Below are 27,639 nucleotides of genomic sequence, written 5' to 3' on the forward strand. Positions count from 1 at the left end.
TTTATATAGTGGCGGATCCACGTTGGGTTCAAATTTTTTTTGAAGAAAAAAAAATTAAAACTAGTACTTGCAAACGTAAGGTGTAAGGTAGCATAACCTTGATGAAGTTGAAATGAATAAGTTCAATGGTGGGGTTCTCAAATCTCATTGCATTGCTGAAGATTGTATCTAATTTTACCGCTCATCACCTCAAGTATTGTCGAGTATAGTGGTAATTTCTTTCTAGGTTGCTCAAAGTTTCAATCGATATAAGTATGATTGAAGTTTTCATCTAGGTTAAGATATTCTATATTCACCTTCATCGCCGGATTCACATACAAAAGGCAATGTTATCCATGGCTCATAAGTCATAAATAAGCTTAAGGCAAAACAATATGTGGTTGAAACTTGGAAGCTTCACGTTTTTTTTTTAAAAAAAAATTTTTATAAAGGTTACTCTGTTAAGTAATCACAAAATTTGAATTTCTTTACTCTCTTTGATGAAAATTAAGCAAAACAAAAATGTACAAAATGTCGTTGATGTTATTAAGAATTAAACTCAATGCATCTACACATACACAATGACCAAACTATTGTAAGTTCAAGGATTAAAAGTGATTTGCATATTCAATAGCCTTATTTATGTCTTAGACTTACAACCTTCGCCATTTTCTAGCTTCACTATTATCTTATTGATGACTCCAACACAAATATGATGTGTCCCATACAATAGTGTACAATATGTAGCTTGGAATGAGGTCCAAATGGAAGTGTTTTATAATTTTTGTGTGGAGAGAACCATAAAGGACAGTGATGTAGACGGGATTTGATCTCACGTATTGAGTACAACCTTTAAATTTTAATTTACTCAACCAATTGACATTCATAACTCCACGTTCAAGGTAGTGTTGTGAGCTTATAAAAAGGCATAATTTAAAGTAACGCGTGATATCAAATCCCGTATAGATCATTTACTTAATTACTTGTTGTACAAATGTAGAGTTGTAGTTCTCATAAGTCTTAAGAAGTTTAAGATACTTTGGTTTTGGTGTGTCTAGCTCAAGGTAAGGCATCCTCACCAGCGACCTTCAAAAATCAACCCAACACAACATCCTCACAGCACTCACCTGCAACATTAATTGATCAAATTCAAAGCTTTGATCGATCTTCAACAGCCAGTTCGATTTCAACCTAGAACTCGAAATTTCAAAAAGATCTGTCGCTTTCTCATACCAAGTTCGCTTGCCAATTCAAAGATACTCCTATCTCATGTCTTCATATCTCTTGTAATCTCAAAAGGTAAAATTTTGATCCCGAATTCGTAGTTTATGCCATTGCATTCAATTGATGTTTCTCATGTTTACTACAATTTGGAAAGAGTTAATCTTTTGAGCTGAAATCGAGTTGCCATTTGAATGCCTACTACGTGTTCGACGAAATGCCGCTTTGAATTCCATATGTTTTGTAAATTCAATAGAATGTCTGACTTTAATATTTTCTTGTCAGTTTAGAGAATTTCTAATCCCATTATTTGGAATTTTGAATTTTACTGTAGAATCAACACAATTAAAATAGAATCTAGTATCATGATGTTAATCTATGATCTTGATTTGTTCATGTGGAACTTTTTTGAAAGGATGTAGTTTATTAGTTTGCAGAAATTTTATTAGTAGAATGTGCAGCACTGCAGCTGGGTTCTTTTAGGGCTTGCTCCTGTAGTATGTTTCTGGGCATTTTCTTCTGACTGAATTGATGATAGGAGTTCATGAAAATTGATTTCAGAGTTTAATCAAATTATCTTGTTGTGAGTATGATTCCGGACCGAAGGTGTATACAATTGAGTATTGACAATGGGAAAATGCTATGTTCGCTTTCGTTTTTACTCCCCAAATTCTTCTTATTGCTTCAATTATAATATTTTGGGCCATACATGATTTATTTCCCCTCAAATTCATTATGATGGACAAGGCAAAACAGCGAAGTTAGAGTTGAAAGAGAAATGAATCTGGTTTTAGGGGGGGGGGGGGTGTTCAAACAGTGGTCATTGTGAACCGAACTAAATTCAAATGGAAAGATATAGTCTTTTTTGATGAAGCTCTTTCCTTAGAGGTATTTATTTGATGGATATTGTAGTCCTCTGAATATGTGCACGGAATTTTTTCGTAGTTTTGATTCTTTCTGATGGAGTGATGGACAATTGGACATACTAGAATGAAATGAACTCTAACCTCATATGAGAAACCTAAGCTATTGAACATAATTGGTGTGCCATTACTTGCTAACGTCTCTACCAACTGTGTTTATATGTTGCAGGTGCAATTAAATTTGAATTATAATGAGTGGCTCTATCAGATCTAGTAGCCTTAAATCTGCATTTTCATACTGTGTACAACAAGTAAGAAGCTATGACTACCACAATTACCTTTGTCTCCTAGAACTCCCTCTGGAGATGCGAAGAGCTGCATTTGCACTTCGTGCCTTCAATGTTGAAACAGCCAAAGCTATGGATGTTGCTTCTGATCCCAGGATTGGCCTAATGCGCCTTCTTTGGTGGCAAGATGCAGTAGACAAAATCTATGCCAATAAGCTGATTGAGCATCCGATTGCCCAATCTCTTTCATCCATTGTGTCAGAGCATAAAGTAAGCAAAGCTTGGCTGAAAAGATCTATTGAAGCTCGTATAAATGATGCACAGAGGGAACCCCATGAAATGCTAAAAACTGTTGAAGAACTAGAGAAATATTCGGAGGACACACAATCCACTATCTTGTATACAACATTACAATCTGGAGGTATCAATTCCACTGCAGCTGATCATGCTGCTTCTCATATTGGTAAAGCTGCTGGGCTTGCCTTGCTGTTGAGGTCTTTACCATACCATGCCAGTCGCCAACGACTATTTGCTTACATTCCTTCTGATGTTGCTTCCAAACACGGTTTATTGATTGAGGATGGGGGTCAGACTGGAATCACTGCAGACTCACGTGAGGGGCTCTGTAATGCGGTCTTTGAGATGGCTTCAGTGGCAAATTCTCATCTCCAAAAGGCACGGGAATTGTCTAAAACAGTACCTGCTGAAGCTATTCCTGTGCTCCTCCCTGCTGTTCCAACTCAAGTGCTCTTGGACTCTCTGAGCCGGGTGCATTTTGATGTTTTTGATCCTAAATTGCAGCGAGGTGTTTTGGGGATCCCTCCACTGTCGTTTCAGCTAAAATTGAAATGGCATTCATGGAGGGGAAGATATTGATTTTCTTTCTTTATATTGTAACAACAATAACAAAATTTTGCAAACCTTTGATTTACTTAGATACATGTTGAGGAGAGACAATTAGACAGTTAGCTGCTTTTTAAACATTAAGCTTGCAAGCAGAGGCAATCACACTTTAGAGCAGTGTATTTGAGGTTTGAATGTCCATTATGAATTGGATGCTTCTCTCAATTTGGAGCTGAGATCTACAAGAATAATCCTTGTGGTTGAGATTTACAAGAATAATTTCAATCAAAGTTGTTGTGAAGTTTCATTGGTTTATGCTTATCAGATCATACTGATGGTTAGGAATGTATAATGTAGTGTGCAGGGCCATTTAATAAAATAAAAATTAAAAAAATGTTGCGCTAGAAGGAGGGGTCGAACCTCCGACCTTGTGGTTAACAGCCACACGCTCTAACCAACTGAGCTATTCCAGCTTCTTATTGTGTAGATCATATAATATATTTTAATTTTATTATGCTGGGGTGAGCCAAACATGAAAGTGGCCGAGTTTGCATGGCTAGATGAATTTGGGATCGATTTTTCTTTGTTGGCAAAAGTTTTTGTTTCAATTTGTGATTACGTGATGCAAAAACCGTCAAAATAAGATTAACATTTACATACTTTTGATACAAGATAATTGGAGAACATAGTTATTTGGAAGACGCATATCCACCATTTAGCTTATAGGTCACCTAATTATACTTGGAGTAGATACATGTACAATAATTATTAAACTTTATTTAGATTGTTCATGCAAGTATACTTAATATAAGCAGTATTTCTCATTCTTCTTAATCTTCCCATGCATATGCAACCTCTTTTATGCGTGAAGAAAATACTACAATTTGCATCAAATAATTTATGATATGACGAAATTGGTGAAAATACATGTTTAAAAAAATCCATATCTATATCATTGAAACTTCTATCTTGTTTACTTGTACACTAGTATGCTCACTATGATTCAATGCACATCCACGACACTTATTTATAAGCAAACAAATTACCCGTTATATTTCATCTTTTAATTCTCATTACTTATCATACTTGTAAATTATATACGTAGTATGTATAAATCATACGACTCACGAGTCACAAACATAACTAGCTGAATTCAAGAATGTTAAAAATACTCGAAACATTAAAATTAGAATGAATTAATCCAAAGTCGAGTTTAATTCAAGAAAGTAGTCAAAATTTGTGGATTTATTCTTAGTAATATTGTCACCCTCCCATTATCTCTTTCCTCTTCATATCTTTACACAGCGCCATTATTCACCTGTAAATCACTCAGAATTTTCGATCTTTTTCGTTTGATTTCTCTCTTACGGTTAATTGACGATAATCGGCTAATCCTAATAGTTTCTGGGCAACAACCTCAACGATGTAAGTATTTAATTTTGTTCCACCATCAATTATTTATTTACTATGATAATTATTAGTTTTGAAATTGTTAATCTTGATATTATGTGATCAAATTTCGGATCAATTTGTGTAAATATGTGGTTTGATTTCAGATCCGTAGCATAATTTTTGTGGGTGTTTTTTGGTTTTTGATTGAATTTTCAGATACGGGCAATTTGGTGTTCGATCAACCAGCTAACCCTAATTCAAAGTTGGAGTAATTCTAGGTTTGTTTCTATCATCATTGTCAACTTGGAAGTTACAATTTCTGATAATTTGTCATTTACCCTTTGATGCATTTGATATGATTATTACCCAGTATTTCTTTTTCATTGCTTGATCAAAAAAATATTCCTCAATTGTTGCAAGTATTATTCAAGTAATAGTCGGTGAACCGTGTACGATAGACTATGCTTGATGGCCCTTGTGGTTGCCGTCGTGTCCTAAGCAGTCTCGTTTCGTGTTGGCAGATCCAACAATTATGTTTTTTTCATCAATTAAGGCAGGAATATTATAGCCGTGAGAGTTAGGGGAGTAATCTTTACTTTTGAGCTCCAAAACAAATCTAAGAGTAGTGATTTAGTGCCATGTCTTACTCTTGCGTTCGAAAACTTGTTGGAAAGTTCACCCATACTCCTTTCAAATAGTGTTTTTGATTCATATGGCTGCATATTGCTTGGAGCTTATTTGTCATCCAGTTGTGTATCCTGTTGAGCCATTAATTTTAAGGTGATCAGTGTGTCCATGTGGATTTTGTAGATGCGGGTTGATTATATGGAGTGTGGTCCTTTAGGAGGTTGATTTATATGAATCTTGCCAAAATGACTCTTTTGTGTAATTGGTAGTTAAAGTGTGTTTGAATTTGAAGGAATTCGCAAGGAAAGATAGGGTACCTTATTTGGATGTGGATTGAGGAAAAAGAAGGAATGCATTTTACTTCCCTTTTTGATGAATCAAATCCATCCTCCATCAGAAAGATTAGAAAAAAAAAAAAATAAAAAATTCAAGCACAACCCCCATCCCCCCAACATCCTATCTTCCCTTTTCCTCCCTTAACCTAACTTCTCGTGATTGCTAACCAAACACAGTATATGTGGTGATCTGGAGTTCAAAGAGTTTGAGGGTGGATTGGCTCCTACGAAGGAGTTTTATAGTGGCTTCATGCAGCTTTGTGAAGATGTAAGCCTCATGTAGTGGTTTTGGGTTGAACACTATGATGGGACATGATATTTCATCCAACCCACTCAAAATCTAAAAGGGTTTAGGGAAGTTTACCTTGCTTAATAGCTGATCTTGTACATCTTGATATTGATGTAAACTTGAATATTTATTTTAATTAATTACTTTAAGCCATGGAAACTGTATATTTGATTTCAAATCTGGCTCTCTAATCATCCTCATGCACTGCCTTAATTTTATTTATAAGTTTGAAATATAGTAGTGCTGTATGAACTTCTATCTTCTTTGTGCTAGTGGACTAGACAACAGGGGGGGTGTCTGCCACGCTTCCCTATGTTTTGTCCACGCTAAGGCGACCCTTGGATCAGTGTTTGACAGGGTCTAGTGACACTGCAGGGCTTTGGAAGTTTTTGTACCTGCTAGCTGCAGCTGTGATCATCTCAAGTAGTTTAAAGGAAAGGAACTGTTTGGATTTGCATTACCGATTTCTCTAGATCATCTCCATTGAATTGGAGGGATTCACCTTGGTATGACTATAGAGTCTAATCCTGGTTGCTATAATTTTCAATGTTTATTCATTTTACTTTGACAATTAGCTGTCACTGGCCTAGCTCATTGAGCAATAACTTCCTCCTGCTTCAGCTACAAATGCTCTGTCTAAATGCAATCTTCTTGGCTGCACCTGCAACTATAAGGTCCTTACTCCTTAATAGAGTTTTGGTTATTGCCTATTCAGAGCTTTTGCTTCGGAGTCCTCACATCCCTCTTTGTATTGTGGCCTTGCGGACCTGAGATAGGCATCAAAGAGGAGACCAATAAAGGCAGTAGAGATTTATCTGTCTTGATGTTGAGGTTCATTATCCCACAATTTCTCAGTATTGCTGCTCCCCCTAGCTAGAACCTTATAAGAAATTGTCCAAGTAATATGAGAACTTTGATATTGCTAGTGCTATTTGCCTTCTAAATTAGGAGCTGACTAAGATTTTTGTAAACATATATGTCGGATTGGGGCTAAGACATTGGGGTATCAAGTCATAGCACTCATATATATCAAACCTCTGGTGTGCGTGATGAATTTTTGAAATATTGGTCTACTTGGTGAATTTCATTATCCTTTAGGGTATGCTTACTGATGTCTGCTGGAAGTAGTAGTTTACTAGTTCCAAGGTTCATTAGTTTAAAGGTTCTGTTATGTTTTATGGTTTGAAATTTGGTTGCACATGAGATCCAGTATTAATTTTTTTTTCCCTCAATCAGCTGTATTTTAGCAAATATGTTGTTCTGATGTGAATTTTTTATAATACAGGTTGGTGATGGGGGCTTTTATGTCAAGATTTTGGTTTATGTTATTCCCAGCTAAGGAATATAAGATAGTGATTGTTGGTCTTGATAATGCTGGAAAGACAACCACCCTTTATAAATTGCATTTGGGAGATGTGGTTTCAACTCACCCGACTGTGGGTAGCAATGTCGAAGAGCTTGTCTACAAAAATATTCGATTCGAGGTTTGGGATCTTGGTGGGCAGGATAGACTGAGGACATCATGGACCACATATTATCGAGGAACACATGCTGTCATTGTGGTTATAGATAGCACAGATAGGGCCAGGATTTCAATAATGAAAGATGAGCTCTTCAGGTTGCTTCCTAACGAGGATCTACAACAAGCTGTTGTGCTGGTCTTTGCCAATAAACAGGATCTGAAGGATGCCATGACTCCTGCAGAGATTACAGATGCTCTATCCCTCCACAGCATAAAGAATCACGATTGGCATATCCAAGCTTGTTCTGCCCTTACTGGTGATGGGTTGTATGATGGATTGGGATGGATTGCCCAGCGGGTTGCTGGGAAAGCTACAAGTTAGTTTAAACTCAGATGTACTGGTGTTGTTGACCCTTTTTTTTTTTTTCCTTATTTATTATACAGGTGCTCATTTGCTGTTTGATCTTTGTAATAATTACATTTGGAAGATAAGTTGCTTACGGAATTTCTTTGAAATGTTTGTTTCTTTGTTTCCCCCCCTATTTGTATGAGAATTCTCCTGTAATGGACTTGATTGATGATTTTATTTTTAGGGGGTCCGGGGTTGAATATTGAATACTCCGTAGTATTTCTTTGTGTTATTTACACCAGCAAAAGAAAAAGAATGAAAGAAGAAAAGATTAATAAGGGGGTGTAAAACTTGGCTGAAATTGAAATTGGTGGACATATTTGAACTACTTGGAATGGTGAACTAGCTAAGAAAGGGTGAAATAATCTGAAATACTCCTATTGTAAACTTGTAAGTTGCATAAAAAAATAAGCTAAGTAATTAAAAGTGAAATAAGGTAGCTGCTATATTTCCTAACCAATTATGAAGTACAATTGTTTGTTGAAATTGGCCTAAAATGTTTGTGCAGTTGGGTTACTTTGTCGATTATAACTTGTACTTCGTATATACTTTATTACTTTAACTTTTTGAAAAATTTTATAAATAAAAAATAAAAAATAAAAAATAAAAAATTCTTGAAATTTAATCATTTGACATGCGGATTTCTCAAAGTGTAAATAAGAACAAAGGGAGTAATTGACTAATCATTTGGCCATCGAGACAACGAGGGATGGTTAACCCAAATACTCCACCTGACCCAATAGGCCAACATTACTTGATAACCTGGAATTCAATACGAAGTTGACCAAGTTGTTTGCAAGACTACGACAGTCCGGGGGTATTTTAGGTACTCAGAAAACCCAAATAAAGTCCACCCAATAAACCTAAGAAGAACCCGAGGTTCTTCAAGAATGTTCTACAAAGAGTGACCAATTTACATAACAAAACAATCCCTCAAATAACAGAATACCAAAATCTGGAAATACCTAATTCCCCAATTTAATTTCATCTTCAACCTGAAAGAAGAGAGAGAAATCACTGAAGGAAGAGAGAGAAAACGATGTCTCACTTCGGAAGAACTGGTCCTCCTGATATCGCTGATACTTACTCTCTTCTCGTTCTCAACATCACCTTTCGTAAGTTCTTCTATTTTTTTCCTGAAACCCTAGATTTTGTACTTTTTTTGATTAATTTGTTGAGTTTAGACAATTTTTGTTTAGGATTTGTTGATGTAAATCAATTTTTTTTTTTGAGAATTTGTTGAAATAGAAAAAAAAAATTCCTTTCTTTTTGTTTTGGGAATTTGTTAATATAATTGAGTTTGATTGGAGCAGGAACTACACCCGATGATTTGTTTCCCTTGTTTGATAAGTATGGCAAGGTTGTTGACATCTTTATTCCTCGTGATCGGAGGTGTGATAATTTTCTTCTTTTGTTGATTAGTTAATTACTCCGTAATTAATTTAATTTATTTGTTCATCTTTCGCTATTAAATTAATGGGTGATACAGGACTGGGGAATCCCGTGGTTTCGCCTTTGTTCGATACAAGTATGCTGATGAAGCTCAGAAGGCTGTGGATAGGCTTGATGGTATTGCTAGTACTTACTTTGTATATTAGAATTGTGATATAATTTGATAATTGGTGGGTAATGTTGTTGATTTTATCTATGTTTTTCGTGTAGGGAGGGTTGTGGATGGTAGAGAAATAGCTGTCCAATTCGCAAAATATGGTCCAAATGCAGAGAAAATGTAAGTGTTACTGATTTCTTTTTTTTTATTTTTTATTTTTTATTTATTTTTTTTAATGGATCTCGAATTGCTATGTTGTTTGGGTGTTCATGGTGTATTATATCGTAGTTTCTGGCTTATTTTACCAGTTGTTTGTAATTTTTGTACTCAAATCATATGTGCGAAGCAGTAGTTATCTGTAATCAACAGGCTTATTCATATTATAGTATAGCTTATATTTGGCTTTGGGTGTTTCCAAGCTGATAATAAAATGAAGCTAGGTTAATGTTTTTTTTTTTTTTTTTTTATAGAAATTCTTTGAATGGCTTGTGTTTGAAGGCTGTAGTGTGTTTTGTGTAGGATTGACATGTTTTATAATGACTTAAGACAGTATAAGCATTTAGGTGGGTTTCTTCCATAGAGGATGTATCTTTACCCTTGGTCCGAACCTATTAAAAATCTCCTACGCCCATATCAAAGACCTTCAAGATGTCTCAATGCTGATAATCCGCATAAAGATCCCTTTGTGTTCAATACCAGAAGGTGCAGAACTTGATCAAGATCCCAGTTTCAACTTTCAATTAATAAGATAATATGGAGTGAAAAATGATTAAGGTCAAGTAATATTGAAGTGATACACCAGAAAAACTAGGTTTGAGTGTTGTCTAGAGAAGAAAGAGTGAGGAGGTAAGCAATGAACATGGCACTTGATGATTTAATGATTAATGTAACGAAAGATATTCCTGTCTGACATTGGTATATTCTGATATCTGCTTTTATTTATGCATCCTCTGAAATACTCCATAGTATTTGTTAGAATGCAAATCTGTTGGGAATTTGTAAGAATTTTTAATGAACCTAACCCTGTGAATGCCATTAGAATGCTAATTAAATGGAATTTGATCAAGGTTCTTGCTTAATCCAAGTAAGATTAATTTTAAGGTTTACATTGGATTGGGAGACATAGAACCTGCATTTTAGGGTAATTTTGACATAATTCAATATTTATTTTTGCTTAGCTTGATGCTCTGATCTTTGAAAATTACATTAATTGATTTAAGGGAGGGTTTTGTGAGTTCTAGATGAACGAGGGTTCAAAAGCTTTTGTTTCCTAAACCATTTGTGAAGATACATTTAACCAAGCTCAATAACCTCCCTCCTCTCCAACACACGTTTTATTTTGACATTTAGGGCATGCTTGGATTGGGTGTAATACATTAAGGGGGTAATAAAAGTCAAATTAAGCAAAATGAATGTGAAAATAGGGAAGAAGGAGATAGTGATGGTGTGAGTGTAAGAAGATTATGTAGTGATGGTATGGTTTGAGGTGAAGAAAGAGGAATCAATACCCTCATTTTGGGGGTAATAGTTACACTAGGGGGAGGGTGGGTAACTATTACCCTCATTATGAGAGTAATAATTCCTCCATCTCTCTCTTTTCCTCATGGCACAACTAGTTTATTTCATTTGTAAGCACCATGTCTCCTACAACAATACCTCTAATTACTTATGTTTTTTCAAGTTTGACTTTTATTACCCCCTTAATGTTTTACCCCCAATCCAAGCATGCCCTTAGTGGAAGAGATGTATTTGGCCAAATATTTTTTTTTCAAACCTTGTTATTTAAGCCAAAGCCACATGATGGTTATTTGTGTTGTTTGCTGCTTGTGTATTACTTTTGTATTATGCTGTCTTTTATTTATTTACCATTTGAGAAGATCTTAATATTGATTGGAATGCAAATAGATTGGTCTCCTAGTTACTGTAGCTTGTTCATTGTTTGTGGCTTTGTGCTCTGTGAGACTTGACCATGCTTTCCTTCCCTTGAAAGTAACGGTTTGTTGATGTTGTATTTCAGTCAAAAAGGAAGGATTGTTGAGTCTATATCCAAGGTCCGAAGTCCAAGGCGGAGGTATGCTTTTCCAGTTTTGTTATTGACCATTTTTTTGGATTTGTTATGTGAAGTTATATGTAATCCATGGAAGAAGCTCTCAAATTGGAATTTGGAACACATGCATATCTGATGTTTACTTTGTGCTCAAATTTTTCTAATTTTGAAGAGGTGCTCATATTAAGGCACCTGGACGCCATTAGTGGCAGCTGAGCCTTGCATACGTGAAGTACCCTGTGACCCTTTAGACTTACTTCAGCTTCTTTATTTCCATGCTGTATACATTTCTCAGTTGTTGCCAGAGCATTGTTTTGGTCACTTTTTTATTATTATTTTTTTTTTGGTTTGTATTTGCAAATACTGGCATCAGTATTTGCATGGTTATTAATTAATTGTCACCACTACATGATTATCACCGATATTGTCTTTAGGTACCGAGATGATTACGATAGAGATAGGGTATATTCCAGAAGAAGAAGTCGTAGTAGAAGCTTGGACAGGTATGATCGTGACAGGTATCGTAGAAGGGACAGAGATTATCGTCGCCGAAGTAGGAGTCGCAGTTACACTCCTGAAAAGTATAGAAGTCGGGGACGAGATGGCTATGATGATGACAGAAGCTATCGAAGCAGATCAGCTGATAGGTTGCTAGTCTTGCTACCCCTCATTTTTGTATAGCTTATTTACACATGCTGCTTTCATGTAAGTACTTATTTTTATACTTGCTCAGTGCCTCTCCAAGACGAAGTCGCAGTCCACGTAGAAGTATTTCACCCCGGCGGAGTGCTTCACCTCGTAGTCCATCTCGTTCAAGGAGTCATAGTCCAGAGAAGCGCAGCCCTGATGAACGTGCATCAGTCCCTCGCCGTTCAGCATCTCCTCATAATGGCCCTTCTGCGCAAAAATCAGTTGAGGTAAGTTATTGAGCTTGTCTAAGTTTCTCCCACTTGAGGTCCAAATATCTAATTAGGTGGTGTCTTGGAATTGGCAGGCGTGAACTCAGCTGAAAACTGGAGCAGTGAACTGTTGCAGATGAATAGAGGTCACTTGATGATATAGAATGATTTTGTGCATCGGTAGCTTGGAGTATTGAGTTAGACTTTTGGATAGGAGTGGAACATTTATGGCTATGATGTATTTGCACCCTGCGCTGTGGGTTTGCTTCAATATACTTTTGGATCTTTCTGATGGTAATTGTTGAGTCTGTGCTAGCTATTTAAAACGTAAATGTGGTTTGTCTTTCATCACCATCTGTTTTATGGTTATTCTGTGTCCTTATAACTTTTTGGATTTGTATGCTTCTTGTCAAACATTATAAATTGTTTGGTTTTGACTAAATGTTATCACATGTGATCTTTTAGCTGAGATCGAGAAGAGTTGTGGAAGTTTGATAAGCTGAATGATGTGATGTTGGTGACGTTGATGGCGTTTGTGATTGTTTGATGGATGATGCATATCTTTTTGTTGATAGCGACAATCAGTATACTGGCTGCTGATCTGATACTTGCTGGTTGCTGTTTTATATGGTCTATGGACCTTTATGATGGAAAGACTGGTGCTGTTGCAACTTGACCTTATCGCCATAAAATCCTTTTAGTTGGTGAGATTTACAGATCAGTCATTTACATATGTGATCCAGTGTTTTCTATTTGGCTGATTTTGAAAATTCTGTTAATAATTTATTGGTCATAGCATAAGAAAACAAGGTTCAATGACATGAATGGATGTGTAGCTGTGCTGTTGGTCCTGCTACTTCCAATGGTTTGTACCTGCTGTCATAATGCAGATTACGTTTGTGAATGAGACCACACTAGCCCGGTGAATAAATGCATCCACAACAACTGGATGTGGTAATGGCCTCTGGTTGCTTACTCTGTTTTGTGCATTGTGTATACAACTAACTCAGCCTATTGCTTAATAGTTTTTGATTATTGTCTTGCTGTTGCTTAATTGTATAGCTCATGGCTCGTGATTGTAGCTGTCAAGCAGTTGCGGAGTTCTGCCTGTAGTTTGAGATATTCGTGTTCCTTGGTCGTAGCTTTGCTGAAAAGCTTTTTGGTGGGCAGTAGTTGGGTTCGGGTCGGGCTATCTAAGATAGGACTGTTGTTTGTTTTGACCATCGTGTAGCTGTTCCTGGCTCGTGGTTTTTCCTGACTGCTAGTAGAGCTGTTTGATTTAGAGCATATCTTTGTTTGATGCAGCATTTAGTTTTGAGTATGGCCAACAGCAAGAGTGTTTAAATGAAGTGCAGAAGTGTGTCTTGCATGCCCATGGTTTCTCACATTGTGTAGTCCATGCTTGTTGCTGATTCTGAAGTCGTTCTTTATTCTTTATTGATTCTCTTTTTGTTAATATATCATCTGAACTTAGGAAGGCATGTACTAGTATGTGAGCGGAATCTAATCTGTTAGTTTGTTTGCCAATTTAAATCTGTCAAACTGCCCTTTTCAAGTCTCCACTTCGAAGGCTGAGTTTGTATTGTAGCTTGTATAAATTTATCAAACTGGTTAGGATTTAATTGTCTTACTGAAAAGAAAACCCAGAAAAATATTGTTGCATTCTTGCTATTTGTTGTAGGTTGCCTCAGCTAGGTCAGGTAGTTTCTAACAGGCGAACATATATTATTTGATGTTAGAACTCTTAGAAAGTTAGTAGGGTATGTGATTTTTTCCTGCATTTGTCTCATGACATTCCTTAAGCTTAAAATATTTAGCAACCATAAGTTGGATGTTTGAGAAAATCAGATTTATGTTCTCTTGTTTTTCTGTCTAAATGTGGTAATTTTCAGATGTATTGGATATTTGAATTACTAATTGAGCGATAGTATGAAAAATTTCTGCCATTCAACAAATCTGTGAATTAATGCTGATAAGCCCTCTGGTTTGATGGTTTTTAGGACTTGTCCTAGATTTTCTTAAACAACATTGTCCTAGATTTTCTTAAACGACATTGTCTTAGATTTACTTAGATGACATGGTTTCAATTTCTCCGTATGAAAAATACATATGTAATGCAAGTTTTTAAAAGAATATTGTACGTCTAAGATATATACATTGTGTTATGTGAAATATTTCGAAAATCCAAGAGTTAAATGGGTCTTTTTTTTTTCCTTCTTTTCTTGTCTTCTTCTTCTTTTTTTTTTTTATTTTTTTTTTCCTGTCAAAAAAAGGGTCTCTTCTTTGGTCATATACTTAATAAAAAGATATTAGAAATTACTTTTGTTCTTTAAAGATTTCCTTATTTTCATTTTGTGCAAAAATTTGACAAATTATATACCTTATTTTGTATCAGTAGAATTATAAATTTGATATTATGAAGATAAAACTTGAAATGAATCTACAATAACCTTGGTAAGTTTTGGCTAAAGTTATTCTTTCCACTTAGTATACGTAAAAAAACACTACCAGCTCTTGGTTGCTGGCATACTAATACCACTATAATTAATCCACATCGAAAAATAATCTGAGTCTCAGTCTTTTACAATCTTCGGTCACTTAAATCTTTGAAGAGTTGAAAATGAAGGTAGCATATGTTTAAGATCCTCATGGAGCAATTCATTAGAATGGAACCAGATATTGTTGGCCCATACAAGTGATATACTGTATACTGTGAGAAGCAAAACCATAAAATTCTAACCCTTATGTGAAATGGCGTCTCGGGTACTTTCTTTAATTTTCAGCAAATTTCTCATGCCAGACAACAGATCTATGCCTGTTGCTCCAAAACTTGGCTCTAACATGCAAGATGTAAATACGCTTCTTTTGTTTTTGGATTGTATCCATTGAAAGTACACAGCTTACTTTTGTTGTTTAGACCACTACCAAAAGCAGATTAGTGAAAAGATGGGATAATACAGAGGATCCAAAAACTTTAATAGTTTGATTAGAAACCTTTGGAAATGACTGGAAGGTGATAGGCACAATAGCTCTTGATGTATAATCATGAGGAAAGACTATAGTTGACTTATTATAAACTCACAAAAAATTGGTCTCTAACAGAGTTGGTCAACGGACATGGGAAGCACTGAGAGTTTATCATCATAACATCTTAATTTTACCTGCAACTTTTCCAAAATCAAATATAGCATTCTTTAAACATCTGAATTTTAGAATCTGCTCATTTAAGCTTCTATTTTTTTGAGAAATTGCTCATTTAAGCTTTACTTGATGGAAAGGGGGGATACTTCAGTAAAATTGTACACAACCTTTTCATCTTGGTTGAAGAATGGACAACAATTCTATTTTCCAGAATGCTAACTGAATACGTAGTATAATTTTACACAATCCTTGTTAATTCTTTAACAAAATAATGAATTAAATCATGTATATTCTGTTTAGATTCTACAATAACTCTTAACTCATCTTCAACGCAGAGTCGCAGATACTATTCTGATCTCATCTTGTTTAAATTGCTGAGTCAGTGTTTTACGAATATCGCCGCCTGATTTCACTTTGATTTATTAGCTGACTTCCAACACCCTTATGGCAAGTGGTGGTAGCTGTGGAACGTTGGCACAGTTGCCACAATATCTTCTCTTATATCGAGCAAATGTGCCTCCATTTGATGTTGGCCTGGTTCATGTGTCACTCTCAACAAGTATCAGAACAATCTTAGAAAGGCCTCTTCGTTTTATGTCTGATGGCTTTCTGCAATATTTGCCACACCTCTTAAAACATAAAGCACCATGTGTTTTCTGGAATTGAAGCATCCAATGCATCATATAGCACCAACAAACTTGCCAAACCTGAAGTCAAAAAAAGATGTTGATCAGATTCTGATGTATTATCAGTACTCGTCTCTGAAATGCAAGCAAAACATGAACCTAAATGAGCCCTTCCTATAATCCAGTTCTAAACTTCAAATGAACTGTTACAAGACTTGCCAATTAGCCAAAAACGTGGATCCAACGACTAATGCATTAAATCAGAATATACCTAATTACTTTACTCACCAGCCTTCCAGGAATCAGCAACTTCAAGTCTCCATTAAGGAGTGAAAATAAAGGTTTGTGCTGTCAAGATAAGGATTAGGTACTTCTTAACGCATTGCACGCTTTCTCATCATCAAGCAGAATGTAATATCACCCCTTCATTGATATTCAATTTGTATGAAATCTGAATAAAAGACCAAAATATACATCAAGCACCTATAAAGAACTAGACGAGATTAAAAAAACAAAAAAAAAAAAAGGGAAATTCTACATGGTGGCCTCATGGTTTTCATTTTTCTACGTGGAAGACGAAGTTTTTTCCAACTCTCTAAAGTGGCCCCAAGGTTTTGAAGTATTATGCATAGTGCCTATTTTTTGATTTTTTGGCTAACTTTTTTAGCTTTTGGTTAGCCATAAGTAAAAATAAAATAAAAAAAAAATATTTAAAAAGAAAAAAATAAAGAAAACCACCAACCACCAGCGAGCCACCCACGGTAGCCGGTGCGCCACCACCCCCTTCCCCCCACCTCACCGCACCCCTCCCCGAAACCACCAGCCGCGTCGCACCACCACCCCCTACCCACCGGAACCCTTCCCCTCCCTTTCCCGCAGCCGCCTCGCCCCCAAAAACCACCAAACCCAAAAACGCACCACCACCCCCTACCCAAAAACGACCACGAATTTGGCCTTAAAAGGCCGAAATCGGCCGATCAAGGCCACTGAGCCCCAAAATCGGCCGATTTTGGCCAATTTCGGCCAATCTCCATGGCATCTCTGCGGCACTTTCTTCAATATTAATGCATCCTTCTTCTGTGCTTTTGTTGTTGATGACATCATCTTCATCCTCCAATTCCAACTCAGGAAGGAATTCCAATGTCAGACTCTCCAGGGCAGTGAATTGGTCCCACACTCCTCGTCCTGATATACTCTTCAAATTATAGCATTCCCAAATTACAAGGGAGCGAAGAGAGGACAGGCGGCCGCTTCGGAACACCTTCCCCACCTCTCCTGTTTTCAATTCCTCCATTTTCTGGTCTCTGTAAATATGGAGATTCGAAATATGGTGGAATGATCGGATGGGTAGAGAATTAAGATATGCCAAGTTACTTATCTGAACTTCCCTCAATCTTCCATGTCGTTCTTCCTCCTTTTGCTGAGTAGTCTCCCTCATAAGTGGGCCCAGCGCTCCATTAAAATCTTTTAAGTCCAATTGTTGCAGTCCCGGACAACAAGGAAAAGTTGTCAATTCTCGACATCTTCTTATCTCAAGATGAGAAAGTTGTGGTGCTTGCGGTGTCTCACTCTCCTCTGATTCTGATTCTGATGATGGCTTCCACCATCCCTTCAACTTTGGCAGTTTCAAAAGCTTCACCTTTTCAAGGGATGGAAACATAAACAACTCATCATCATTTGCTCCACTAATATTATTAATACTACTCTCCATATACTCCAGTCCACCCAAATCTTCTAATTTAAGGACTTTCAAATGGCGCAGTTGACTCATCAATGGAAGATGCTGCAACCTTTCACAATGCCGAATTTCAATTTCAACAAGATTTGGGAGACAACTTTTGCTATTCATTGATGAGCCCACAAACAATGTTATCAAATTTGGACAATCAGATACATAAAGCTCAGAAAGCACTGGTGCTTGTGGTATCCAATCACTCTCCCCTGATTCTGATGATGATGGTTTCCACCATCCCTTCAACTCTGCCATGCATTCAAGCTTCAGCTTTTCAAGGGATGGGAAGAATACCAATTCATCATCATCTCCACTATTAATATTACTACTACTGCTACTCTCCATATACTCCACTTCATGCAAACCTATAAATTCAAGGACTTTCAAATGACGCAATTGACTTATCAATGGGAGATGCTCTAATCTTCTACAAAATTTGATGTTAATTTGAACAAGATTTGGGAGACAACAACTGAGAGTCATCATCCAGGTTGGGAGCCTCACTCCTGGATATTCCTCCAACTTGAACTTTCTAATATTAGAGTGGGGCTGTAGGCCTTGAAACAATGCTTCCGCATTATTATTCTCGTCTCTTCTAAAATCCCAGTCGTACCTAACTTTCCACAAATTTTGATTTTTTAATAGCATTCCCCCTCCCATCGTTTCTGCTGCAACGTATCCCACACCTTTTTTGATTATAATTTGCATTGTGCGAGTATAGTTGGTAAAACCATCCAAATCTTGAAGCTGACCAACACCAGTTGACCACCAATTCCAAGCTGCATTGCCTCTTCCACTAACCACAAACATTGTCAACTTTTGCAGAGATTTCATGCTATTCATCCCTGGAGGCATATGTGTCAAACTCCTGCAACCATAAATATCAAGGTGCCTAAGATTAACTAATTTGCTCAACTCCCTTGGCAGCCTTTTTAGACTATGACAGCTACACAACTTTAATGTTTGCAAGTTATAAAGCTTGGTAATGGATGAGGGCAATACATAGAGCCGACGATTATGTGAGAGGTCTAGATATCTAAGATGCAACAATTCACCTATCACACTTGGCAGCGTTTTCATTTTGTAAGTACCAGTCAACCACAATACCCTCAAGTATTTCATTTTTGATACCTCCACAACAAGACTTTTAAAAGAGAAAGGAAGAGCACCACATAGAATTGTACGCATCCTTTTCATCTTGTACAAATTACCAAGAAGATCTTCGGGAGTAATTTTATCTAAATATACATGGCGAGTTTTTTCGTTAAAACATCGTGTGCTATAATTGCACGACAATATTCCTGTCCCTGCTACCTCTTTGGCAAGATCATGAATTAGATCATGCATTTTAAATGATATAATTTCATCAGTATCCTCGGCTAGTTCGACATCTTGGAAGAAGCACCTTTGTAGCAATTGCTCGAAATACTCCTCACCGGCATCTTCAAAGCTCTCTCCATCTGACGGCATAATGAAGCCTTGAGCCATCCAGACACAGATCAAGTCCTCCTTAATAATCTTGTAATCCTTAGGGAATATAGCACAATAACTAAAGCAACTCTTCAAATGGAACGGAAGGTAATTGTAACTAATCTTCAACACAGGTACTATGCCATTGATTTCATTTGGTACAATGTTTGCCAAGTCAGTATTTTTCAATTTTTTCCACTTACTTTCCCCCTGACCTCGAAGAAGACTGCCAACCACATTTATGGCAAGTGGAACATTGGCACACTTTCGAACAATCTCTTTTCCGACTTCATTTAAGTGTGGTTTCAGTGGGTGTTCCTCTGGTTTAAGTGCCATTCTCTGAAACAATTTCCAAGAATCTTCATCTGAAAGACCCATCAATTCATGTTTCCAATGACTTCCCACAACATCAGCTACCTTTTTGGAGCGAGTAGTCACTATAATTTTGCTAGCTCTCTCATTTCCAGTCAACAGAGTTCTCAACTCAAGCCACTTACTAGGATCCTCATTCCATACATCATCCAAAACAAGGAGATATTTATTACCATCTAGTTGTTGGCGAAGTTTCTTCTGGAGATTGTCCACACTGAGGCCATCTTGCTTGATTTCAGGATCTGCAGCTGCAAGGATTTGACCAACAAGTGCTTTGACATCGAAATTGTCAGAGATACAAACCCACATCTTCAAAGGAAATTCCTTCAAGATCACCTCGTCATTATAAACCTGTCGGGCTAGAGTTGTTTTCCCCAATCCTCCAATCCCAACTATGCTGACAACAGAAACATTCTCCTCAACAGTAGTGTCTAATAACATATTTATCACTATCTGTTTATCCTTATCTCTTCCAATGATCACATCTTCTTCGCACACAAAGGAATGAGTTTCCCTTGGGTTATGTGTCACTCGAAGATCTACCGAGTTCCTCATCAACCCAAAATCATGTTGATGATCATTCACAATATCACCCAACATCTCCCGTATCTTTTTAATCTCTCCAGACCAAGTAAAAGCAGAAGGAAGCTGAATCAAACAAGAGAAGCGACGGCTACCTGACATGAGCTGGTTGCGGTGAGCAAGAGTGGTAACCTCATCAAACAAGTCATCAGCTTGGTAAAGAGCTTCCTTAAGCCTAACAAGTCTGCCACGTCCAACATGGGTGGGACAAACGTGGTGCCGCCGCTCCTGTTCTTCAGCATCAAGCAGGACATTCTGGATGGTGGACATGCTGACCTTGAGTTTTTCAAGCTGAGACTGCACACCCAACACAGATTCAATCTCCGTCCAAATGGGGGAACCCAACACTTGAAGGATTGTTTGCACCAGTGAAAGTCCTCCTGACACATCCATCTCTCTTTCTCTCTTCTCTCTTGTGGGTTAAATTAGTTGTATATGTATTGCTTTTTTGAGTGATGCAAAGAACAAATAATTTAGAGTTTTTAGAGTCAATGTTTTTATGTTTTGGATATGTCATATGTGGTAGACAAAAGACAATGGCCTTTGAAAATAATGTAAAAGATTATAGAAGAATTAAAAAAAAATCTAAACAGCAAATGTGGCTATAGATATCGGGAGGAAAAGTATGAAAAGTATAAATAATATTATTAACAGTTAAAGTTAGGGCATGTTCATATTTACTGAACTGAGCTGAAGTGAACTGAAGTGAACTGATTGGAACTGAACTGAAGTGAACTGAATTGAGCTGAAATGAATATTTTATGTGAGAGGGAAATTAAGAGCTGAACTGAACTGAACTGATTAAAGCTGAACTGAACTGAAATTAAGTAAATGTGAACAGGCCCTTATGCATTGATTAATATGAAAAACATGAATTTTGCAATTAAAAAAGGTAATTTTTAATTAGATTAATGATGCTTTCTGGTACAAGCAGTTTGTTCCATTTAATCCAGGAGTATTTTTTAGGAAATTTTGCAATAAATCATTTTTTATAACCATTTTTTTTTTTTTTTTTTTGTTTTTTTTCAAATACACACCTTAATCATTTTTTTTTTTTTTTTTTTTGCAACGCCACACCTTAATCACATCTTTGTAGATGAGATTTTACATTGATGAATTAATTCTAGTTTCTTAAAAAAAAAAAATCTTTCCTTTCAACATTTTACAATGCAGCTTTTACCTAGTACACTTTAATTTGTATTTCGTGATTTATACTTTAATGAAAACATAAATAAAAATATTAATGTGCAAAACAGAAAGCTTGCAATAAAAAAAAATGTACTCCGTAGTACGTAATTTTTAATTAGACTAATGATGCTATATAAGAAGTTTGTTTCATTCAATCCATAGGAATTTATATAGTAGAAGTGCTTGCAAATCAAGAAGACAAAACTAGTCTTAGTTAGCTACAATGCATTTTGCGTGACATCTACAAATTTAAAAAAATTGGAGTCTTTTTTGGAGCTTACCTGCGGATATGCTCTCTTGGACATTTTCACAAACACCTTACGGGCATTATGCTTCTTTACTTGAAATTTTTCACTGGATTAGAGGTGAAGGGGTAGTGGAGTTTTGTTGACTGCATATAATGTTTGATTGTTTTTAGAAGCTAAAATGATAATCCAATGTATGTTTTTATTGGGCAAATGCACATATAAGAGAAGGCATTATCGCCCTTCTTAGGAGAAATTCTTTGTATGGAGCCATTGGTAGCCAAAATGATATGAGTGTTTTTGTTAGGCCTATCACTTTCTTAGGAGGCTTCTTTGTACACACACATTAACTACATAGTCATAGATCTAATAGTGTACAAAATTTAAGATTGTACCTTCTAATCTTTAGGTTGGGGGGCTTCAATCCCCATTAGAGGCACTTTGAGAGTGGGGATCCCTTATCCTTCTCCCCCTCACTCTTAAAGTGTTTGACCAGCAAATTCAGTACCAAAAAATCGTGAGGGTTGAGATTCGGTCAGAGCCCTTCTCCCTACTACAAAAGTGTTAAAGATGTACTACCTCCGTTTCATATTTTTTGCAACTTTTGCCAAAAATGGATGCTACACATTATTTGCAACTAATTTTTTCTTTCCTTTTTAGTTTGTCATTTCTCTCTTTCTCTCCCCTCATCACATGCATTCTTAATTTTCTCTCTCTATCTTACACTCACAAACAAATTTTGCCTAAGAGTCCGTGCACTCTTCAAAGTTGCAAAAAATGTGAAACGGAGGTAGTACAACATTTGATGTGCCATGTACTCATGTGTGTCTCTTAAAGCTCTTTGGCTCTTCGCATTCTTCCCTTTAAAATACTTTTATTCCTCAAGTCATTGTACGTGAAAAGATTGCTCTATTTTCATTTATAGATGGAATGATCCCTACACTTTATCTCTACTTCTTTTATAACCTCATCTATATATTAAGCTATGGAGTACAATTTAGTTTTCTTTTTTTTTTTTTTTTTTTTTTTTTTTTTTTTTTTTTGGGCAATACAATTCTTAACAAAGTAAAAACTAGAGATGAGGTGAATGAAACCAAACTTTAAGAGACAAAGGAAGTAAAAGATTTAAGGAAATGTTATACATAGCCCTCAGGGCTACATATAAGCATTAAAAATACTATTGAAAACTGTTTAAATTTAGGAAATCATGATAAATTCACACTAATTACAATGATCTACGCGTATTTTTGTCATAAATTTCTAATTTTATACAATTTCCAAGAGTATTTTTATTGCTTAGGGCTATGTATAACATTACCTAAGATTTAATACTAGTGAATTTAGAAACTACACATTTTAGTTGATTGGTGTAAAAGTGGCTCTTTTAATCGATTGGTATTAGGCAAAACGAAGAAAAATAAATTTCCAAGTATATTAACCTAAATCCTCATGAAATACGACGTACATATTACGACGTACTTCATATTTATTTTGTGAAGGTTAATTTACATTTAAACCGATTAAAAAAAGGTGAAGTGAGCAAGGTATATATAAGTTGAGCAAGATGAATCAAATCTTATCTACCTATAAGATGTCTTGATTTGAATTTAGCTTCAAGAGGAAACTAGTCTTATTTCTTTTACTACCTCCGCTTCTTATTACTCGCAACAAAGTACAATATTGCGGAGGTCGAGACAAAAGATTGAAGGGGGATTAATTAAGGGGAGGGGTAAAGTATTAGGGGAGTTAAAAGGGAGAGAAACAAAAGTGGTCCATGTGAAGGAGAGAGAAAGTAAGGGAGGGAATCTTTTTTAGTGGGGATTAGGAGTAGTAATGTTGTGAGTTATAAAATAAGTAAGGGTAAAATTGTCAATTTATAAGAAAAAACCTACCATAAAAGAAAAGAAAGTAAGTTGTTGCGAGTAATGTGAACCTTCCAAAAAAGGAATTTGTTGCGAGTAATAAGAAGCGGAGGTAGTACATAGAAAGAGTTGTAAACTAATTGGTCCAATTCTGAGCAAATAAAACTAATTTAAATTGGCTAGTTTGGTCCAACAATTTTGAAGAGCAATGTAAACACCATTGTATGGCTATTAGCCTATTATACTTGCCGATCCAAATCAAGTACACGAAGGTGAACTCGAATTTTATATATACTGTGCATTTTTGTCGGAGCTCATGCTAGTCAAGTACTCGAAGTTCATTGCACAATTGATCTACAACTGAATTTTTTAAAAGAATATTGTATGTCTAGATAAATACGTTGTGTAATACTGTAAATTTGTAATGTGTAATTTCAAAAATCCTTGTATGTCTAGATAAATACGTTGTGTAATACTGTAAATCTGTAATGTATAATTTCAAAAATCCTAGAGTAAAAAGGTGACTCTTTTGGTCATATGCTTAATAAAAAGATATTAAAAACTACTTTTGTTCTTTAAAGATTTTTTTTTTTTTTTTTTTTTTGTTGACAGGTCTTTAAATATTTCCTTATTTTCATTTTGTGCAAAAATATAACAAATTATATACCTTTGTTTGTATCAACTTGAATTGAATCTAACAACCTTATGATAAGTTTATTTATTCCTTTGGCTAAAGTTGTTTTTACCATTTGGAGTACACGTAAAAACACACTACCGGCTCTTGATTGCTGGCACACTAATACCACTATAATTAATCTACATTGAAAACTAATTCCAGTCTCAGTCTCAGTCTCAGTCTCAGTCTCTTACAATCTTCTGTCACTTAATCCGAGAGTGTCGTGGGATTATCAGTTCTTTTGGTCAAAACTCAAAACTCTTGTATTTTTCATTGTTATAGAAAGGGGAATTTAGTAGCGGTTGGATTAGCTAATTCTCCCCATCAAAATATGAAATTCTCATAAGGATCACTACTCTTAGGCTTATTTCTTAATTTTATTGTCCTATGTTTCAGGCTTTGCCCTCTTTTGCACCAAAAAAATAAATAAAAATAAAGTGAAGATTAGAGGTCGAGGAGTAAAGGGCTAAAGGCTAATGTAGACGCCCTAGTTTATCTTTATGATTAACATGCTTTTGCGGGCGTATATTATTTCGTATGGAGTACAGCACTATTTCCTTTTTTTTTTTTTTTTTTGAAAACTTTGCATAATATTTTACTAATTTATTTCTCCTGGTAAATCCCGTAATTATTATACTTTAATATTTTCATATTCTCTTTCGAGGGCGCCCCAGTTTATATATTTGATAAACTTACCATGTTTATATAGTCCTCGTTGGCATCTGATTCACCTCTGACTGGTCTGACATTCGAACCTGGTGGAGGTTGGTTATGTGTGTACTTCCACGTAGGTGAAACTGAGAAATATCTATGACGCTCCAAATCACGACGTTTAACTAATGCCTACACTGACATATTTGACATTTAAGGCTTTTCTCGTTGGTAGTTGAGTATTGTCGGCACCCTAAAAGGCTATGAGCAATTATCCTTGTGTTTGAAGCTGAAAGTGAAGCATATCGATCGGGTTTGCGGGAGCATTGTCATTTGTTTTCGGCCGGTGAGGGCTTCTCGGCGAGGGCTTCTCCTGGAAAACGAATTCCGCTATGCGCTCAACAATTACTTTGATCCAGCTCCTTCTTCAATTGAACTTCCTTGCACACTTGGATTCTTTGTTCAGCGACACTAATCCCTACATGGGATCCAGCTCCTTCTTCAATTGAACTTCCCCCTTTTTCTTTATTTCTTTAATTTTAGTATACACACCTCATCTAACATAGGTGTATCTTTTTTTCTTAACGTGGCTACTTTGTCCTACTCACATCCGGTTCTTTTACACTGATACCCCCACATTACTAATGTAAATGACTCAAATACCCCTATATAAACGTCAGTTTCGTTTATCAAATATATAAACTTGTATTTTGCGTTCTCTTTCATCCCAACTATCACTTTATTCTTTCACCAACCTCATTTCCTCCATATTTTATTACGAAATATTTTATACAATTTCTCCTAAAACTCCGTGCATGGAGAAATGAAACAAGTAATGAAATACAAAGGGGGTGTATTCTTTAATATAATGTCTTCTAAACGTCCTTTTCTTCAATTTATCCAATTAATAGAGTTGTGGCATGTTCTGATACGTTGAAATTCAGTTCAGTTCAGCTCAACTCAGCTCAGCTCAGTTCAGCTCCAAATTTCCTTCTCTTATAAAATATTCATTTCAGTTAAGTCCAGTTCAGTTCAGCTGAGTTGAGTCAATGAGAACAGGCCCTTAAGCTTTGTTTGAACATTATATCTCATGGTTACAAGATCACACACCTTACCATCTGAACCACGACCAATTTATGTTCTCTTTATACAAATAAATAAATATATGTATAAGTAAGCACAAAAAAAAATGTGTAGCCTGAAAAAAATAAATAAAGAGGAATAGCTCAACAATTCCTAAACAATGAAAATGTAATATCTTTGGATTTTGGATTACATTTTGTTTTGAAGTAGTAACCCGGTGCAACGCCCGGGGTACACACTAGTTAATTCCTAAAATAACAAAAAAAATTCTAGCATTAGAATGTAAACTCATGAAATTACCATGCTAGCCATACTTATGTAATGTAAACTACTATTTTAATTCTTGGATAAACACTTAAGATTTATTATCATGAAGATAAACTTATATTTTCACAAAATACATGCTTAATTAGTTGACGCATGATAATTAGGGGTGTCAATTCGGATGATCGGATCGGGTCTGATATGGTCGGGTCGGATAAATTTTTAAAGTTAAGTCATACTAAATTGTTATGTTCACGCGAGTCCAAAACTGAATCGAATATTTTCGGATCGGTTTTGGATCAGTTCGGGTCGGGTTGGGTGTGCTTTTGACACCTTGATGATAACTAGATAAGTCACTGCGGTTCAAATTTTATAACTTTATTCGTCCATTTAAGTGGAACCAAACATATCCTTTCAAAAAAAAAAAGTGGAACCAAACATATATTAACGGAACCTTTCTCTCTCTAGCGCCCCCCTCTCTCTCAAAAACCTTTCGGCTTCCCTAACTGCTCCGGCCATGAGGCTCGCCGGCCGGCATGCGGCTCACCGCCCATGCCACAGCGTCGGCGAGCCTCCGATCTACTCCCTTAGGTGGTTTTTTTTTCCTTTCTCGTTTGCGTCTTAGTTCTTGTTTTGGTTTCTTGTATTTTCGGCCTAGCATCGTGCACCGCTTCCCATCTTCGGCCGCTCCGTTTCCTCACCGGCCTTGCTGCCGGCTTGCCGCCGGTTTTGGTTTCCGCTTCCCCGCCGTGTCTAGGCTCCTCCGTTTTGTCCGTCGTTGCGTCGTTGTTTTCGAGAACGGGGAGGGAGATCCCTCTGAGTCCCTCGCGTAGGGCCATTCTTAGTCCCTCGAGTAGGGCCGTTGCGGCTGCGGTTCAGGGGTGTGGGGGGTTTGGGCTTCTCGAGCGGGCCTTGGTGGTTCGGGTTTTATTGTCAGGCGGTAGGTGGTTTGGGTTGGTGAACCTCGGAGCTTTGGTGGTTGTGCTCGGAGTGGCGGCGGGGTGGGTTGTTAGGGTTCCGTTCGTAGTTCTTGTTTTTAAGATTGTTCCTGTTATTTCTATTAGTGGTGTGTGTAGTGTTTGGGTTTCCTGTTTCCGTCTTTGTGTGTTTTTTGGGTCTGTTAGTTTTTCTTTTTGTGTGGTGTGTTGGTGTGCTATGGGGTGTGCAGATCGGTATACCGATCTTCTGGTGCAGGATTTGAACTGGGTTTTTTTGGCTATGGGGCTTTGGTTTGATCTTCTGTTGGTTTGGGCTAAAGGGTTATGCTTCCATGCCGATATCTGTGTTTAAATCGGAGATTGTCTTATCAAGGGTGAAGTGTACGACACCAATTTTGATTTCAGGTCGAGGAGTACAGGATTTTGAGCCAATGAAGGTTCTCGTCGGAAACTACAACATATTGCCAGACCCCCTTGCAAGAGGCTGCATAGGACAGCGTTATATGAGCCAAGGGTATTTTAGAAAGTCATTCTGTGCGTGCAATTGTAGTTTCCTTTATTTCGAACTTGTAATTGGTTCTTTTGTCTTTGTATTATTCGATTACGA

The 27,639-nt window shown here is 36.5% G+C and overlaps 3 protein-coding genes, 1 non-coding gene and 1 pseudogene across 8 annotated transcripts; 3 read left to right on the forward strand and 2 right to left on the reverse strand.

Annotated features, from left to right (window-relative positions):
* The first annotated feature begins 1,047 nt into the window (after positions 1-1,047).
* Positions 1,048-3,395, forward strand: LOC145621219 (uncharacterized; annotated as a pseudogene). Its single transcript, XR_014108365.1, has 2 exons — positions 1,048-1,278; positions 2,293-3,395. The product of XR_014108365.1 is annotated as an uncharacterized LOC145621219 (transcript).
* Positions 3,396-3,592: 197 nt separating this feature from the next.
* Positions 3,593-3,666, reverse strand: TRNAN-GUU (transfer RNA asparagine (anticodon GUU)). The gene has a single exon. It is a non-coding gene; the product is annotated as a tRNA-Asn (tRNA).
* A 751-nt stretch (positions 3,667-4,417) lies between these two features.
* LOC145620776 (uncharacterized) lies at positions 4,418-7,914 on the forward strand. 2 transcript variants are annotated; one of them, XM_081675485.1, is made up of 4 exons: positions 4,418-4,618; positions 4,802-4,863; positions 6,212-6,342; positions 7,122-7,914. In XM_081675485.1, exon 4 carries the CDS (start codon positions 7,129-7,131, stop codon positions 7,678-7,680), a length of 552 nt encoding a protein of 183 aa, XP_081531611.1. In that variant the 5' UTR covers positions 4,418-4,618; positions 4,802-4,863; positions 6,212-6,342; positions 7,122-7,128; the 3' UTR covers positions 7,681-7,914. The 2 variants fall into 2 exon arrangements, with proteins under 2 accessions (XP_081531611.1, XP_081531612.1); XM_081675486.1 differs by lacking the exon at positions 6,212-6,342 and having other exon boundaries at positions 4,419-4,618.
* Positions 7,915-8,598: 684 nt separating this feature from the next.
* On the forward strand, positions 8,599-13,793 carry LOC145620871 (uncharacterized). 3 transcript variants are annotated; one of them, XM_081675594.1, is made up of 11 exons: positions 8,599-8,822; positions 9,021-9,099; positions 9,197-9,276; positions 9,370-9,436; positions 11,274-11,327; positions 11,738-11,950; positions 12,037-12,220; positions 12,298-12,496; positions 12,668-12,906; positions 12,999-13,156; positions 13,265-13,791. In XM_081675594.1, the coding sequence occupies exons 1-8, from the start codon at positions 8,747-8,749 to the stop codon at positions 12,301-12,303; spliced, it is 759 nt and encodes a 252-aa protein (XP_081531720.1). In that variant the 5' UTR covers positions 8,599-8,746; the 3' UTR covers positions 12,304-12,496; positions 12,668-12,906; positions 12,999-13,156; positions 13,265-13,791. The 3 variants fall into 3 exon arrangements, with proteins under 3 accessions (XP_081531720.1, XP_081531717.1, XP_081531718.1); XM_081675591.1 differs by having other exon boundaries at positions 12,037-12,496; positions 13,265-13,793; XM_081675592.1 differs by lacking the exons at positions 12,668-12,906; positions 12,999-13,156; positions 13,265-13,791 and having other exon boundaries at positions 12,037-12,660.
* Positions 13,794-15,432: 1,639 nt separating this feature from the next.
* LOC145621330 (disease resistance protein RGA2-like) lies at positions 15,433-20,618 on the reverse strand. The gene is made up of 2 exons (XM_081676070.1): positions 16,258-20,618; positions 15,433-16,050 (listed from the first exon to the last, which is right to left on the reverse strand). Exon 1 carries the CDS (start codon positions 20,516-20,518, stop codon positions 16,925-16,927), a length of 3,594 nt encoding a protein of 1,197 aa, XP_081532196.1. The 5' UTR covers positions 20,519-20,618; the 3' UTR covers positions 15,433-16,050; positions 16,258-16,924.
* Positions 20,619-27,639: the final 7,021 nt, after the last annotated feature.

The sequence above is a fragment of the Chenopodium album genome, chromosome 27 (genome assembly GCF_948465745.1).
Source record: "Chenopodium album chromosome 27, dcCheAlbu1.1, whole genome shotgun sequence".
Lineage (NCBI taxonomy): Eukaryota > Viridiplantae > Streptophyta > Magnoliopsida > Caryophyllales > Amaranthaceae > Chenopodium > Chenopodium album.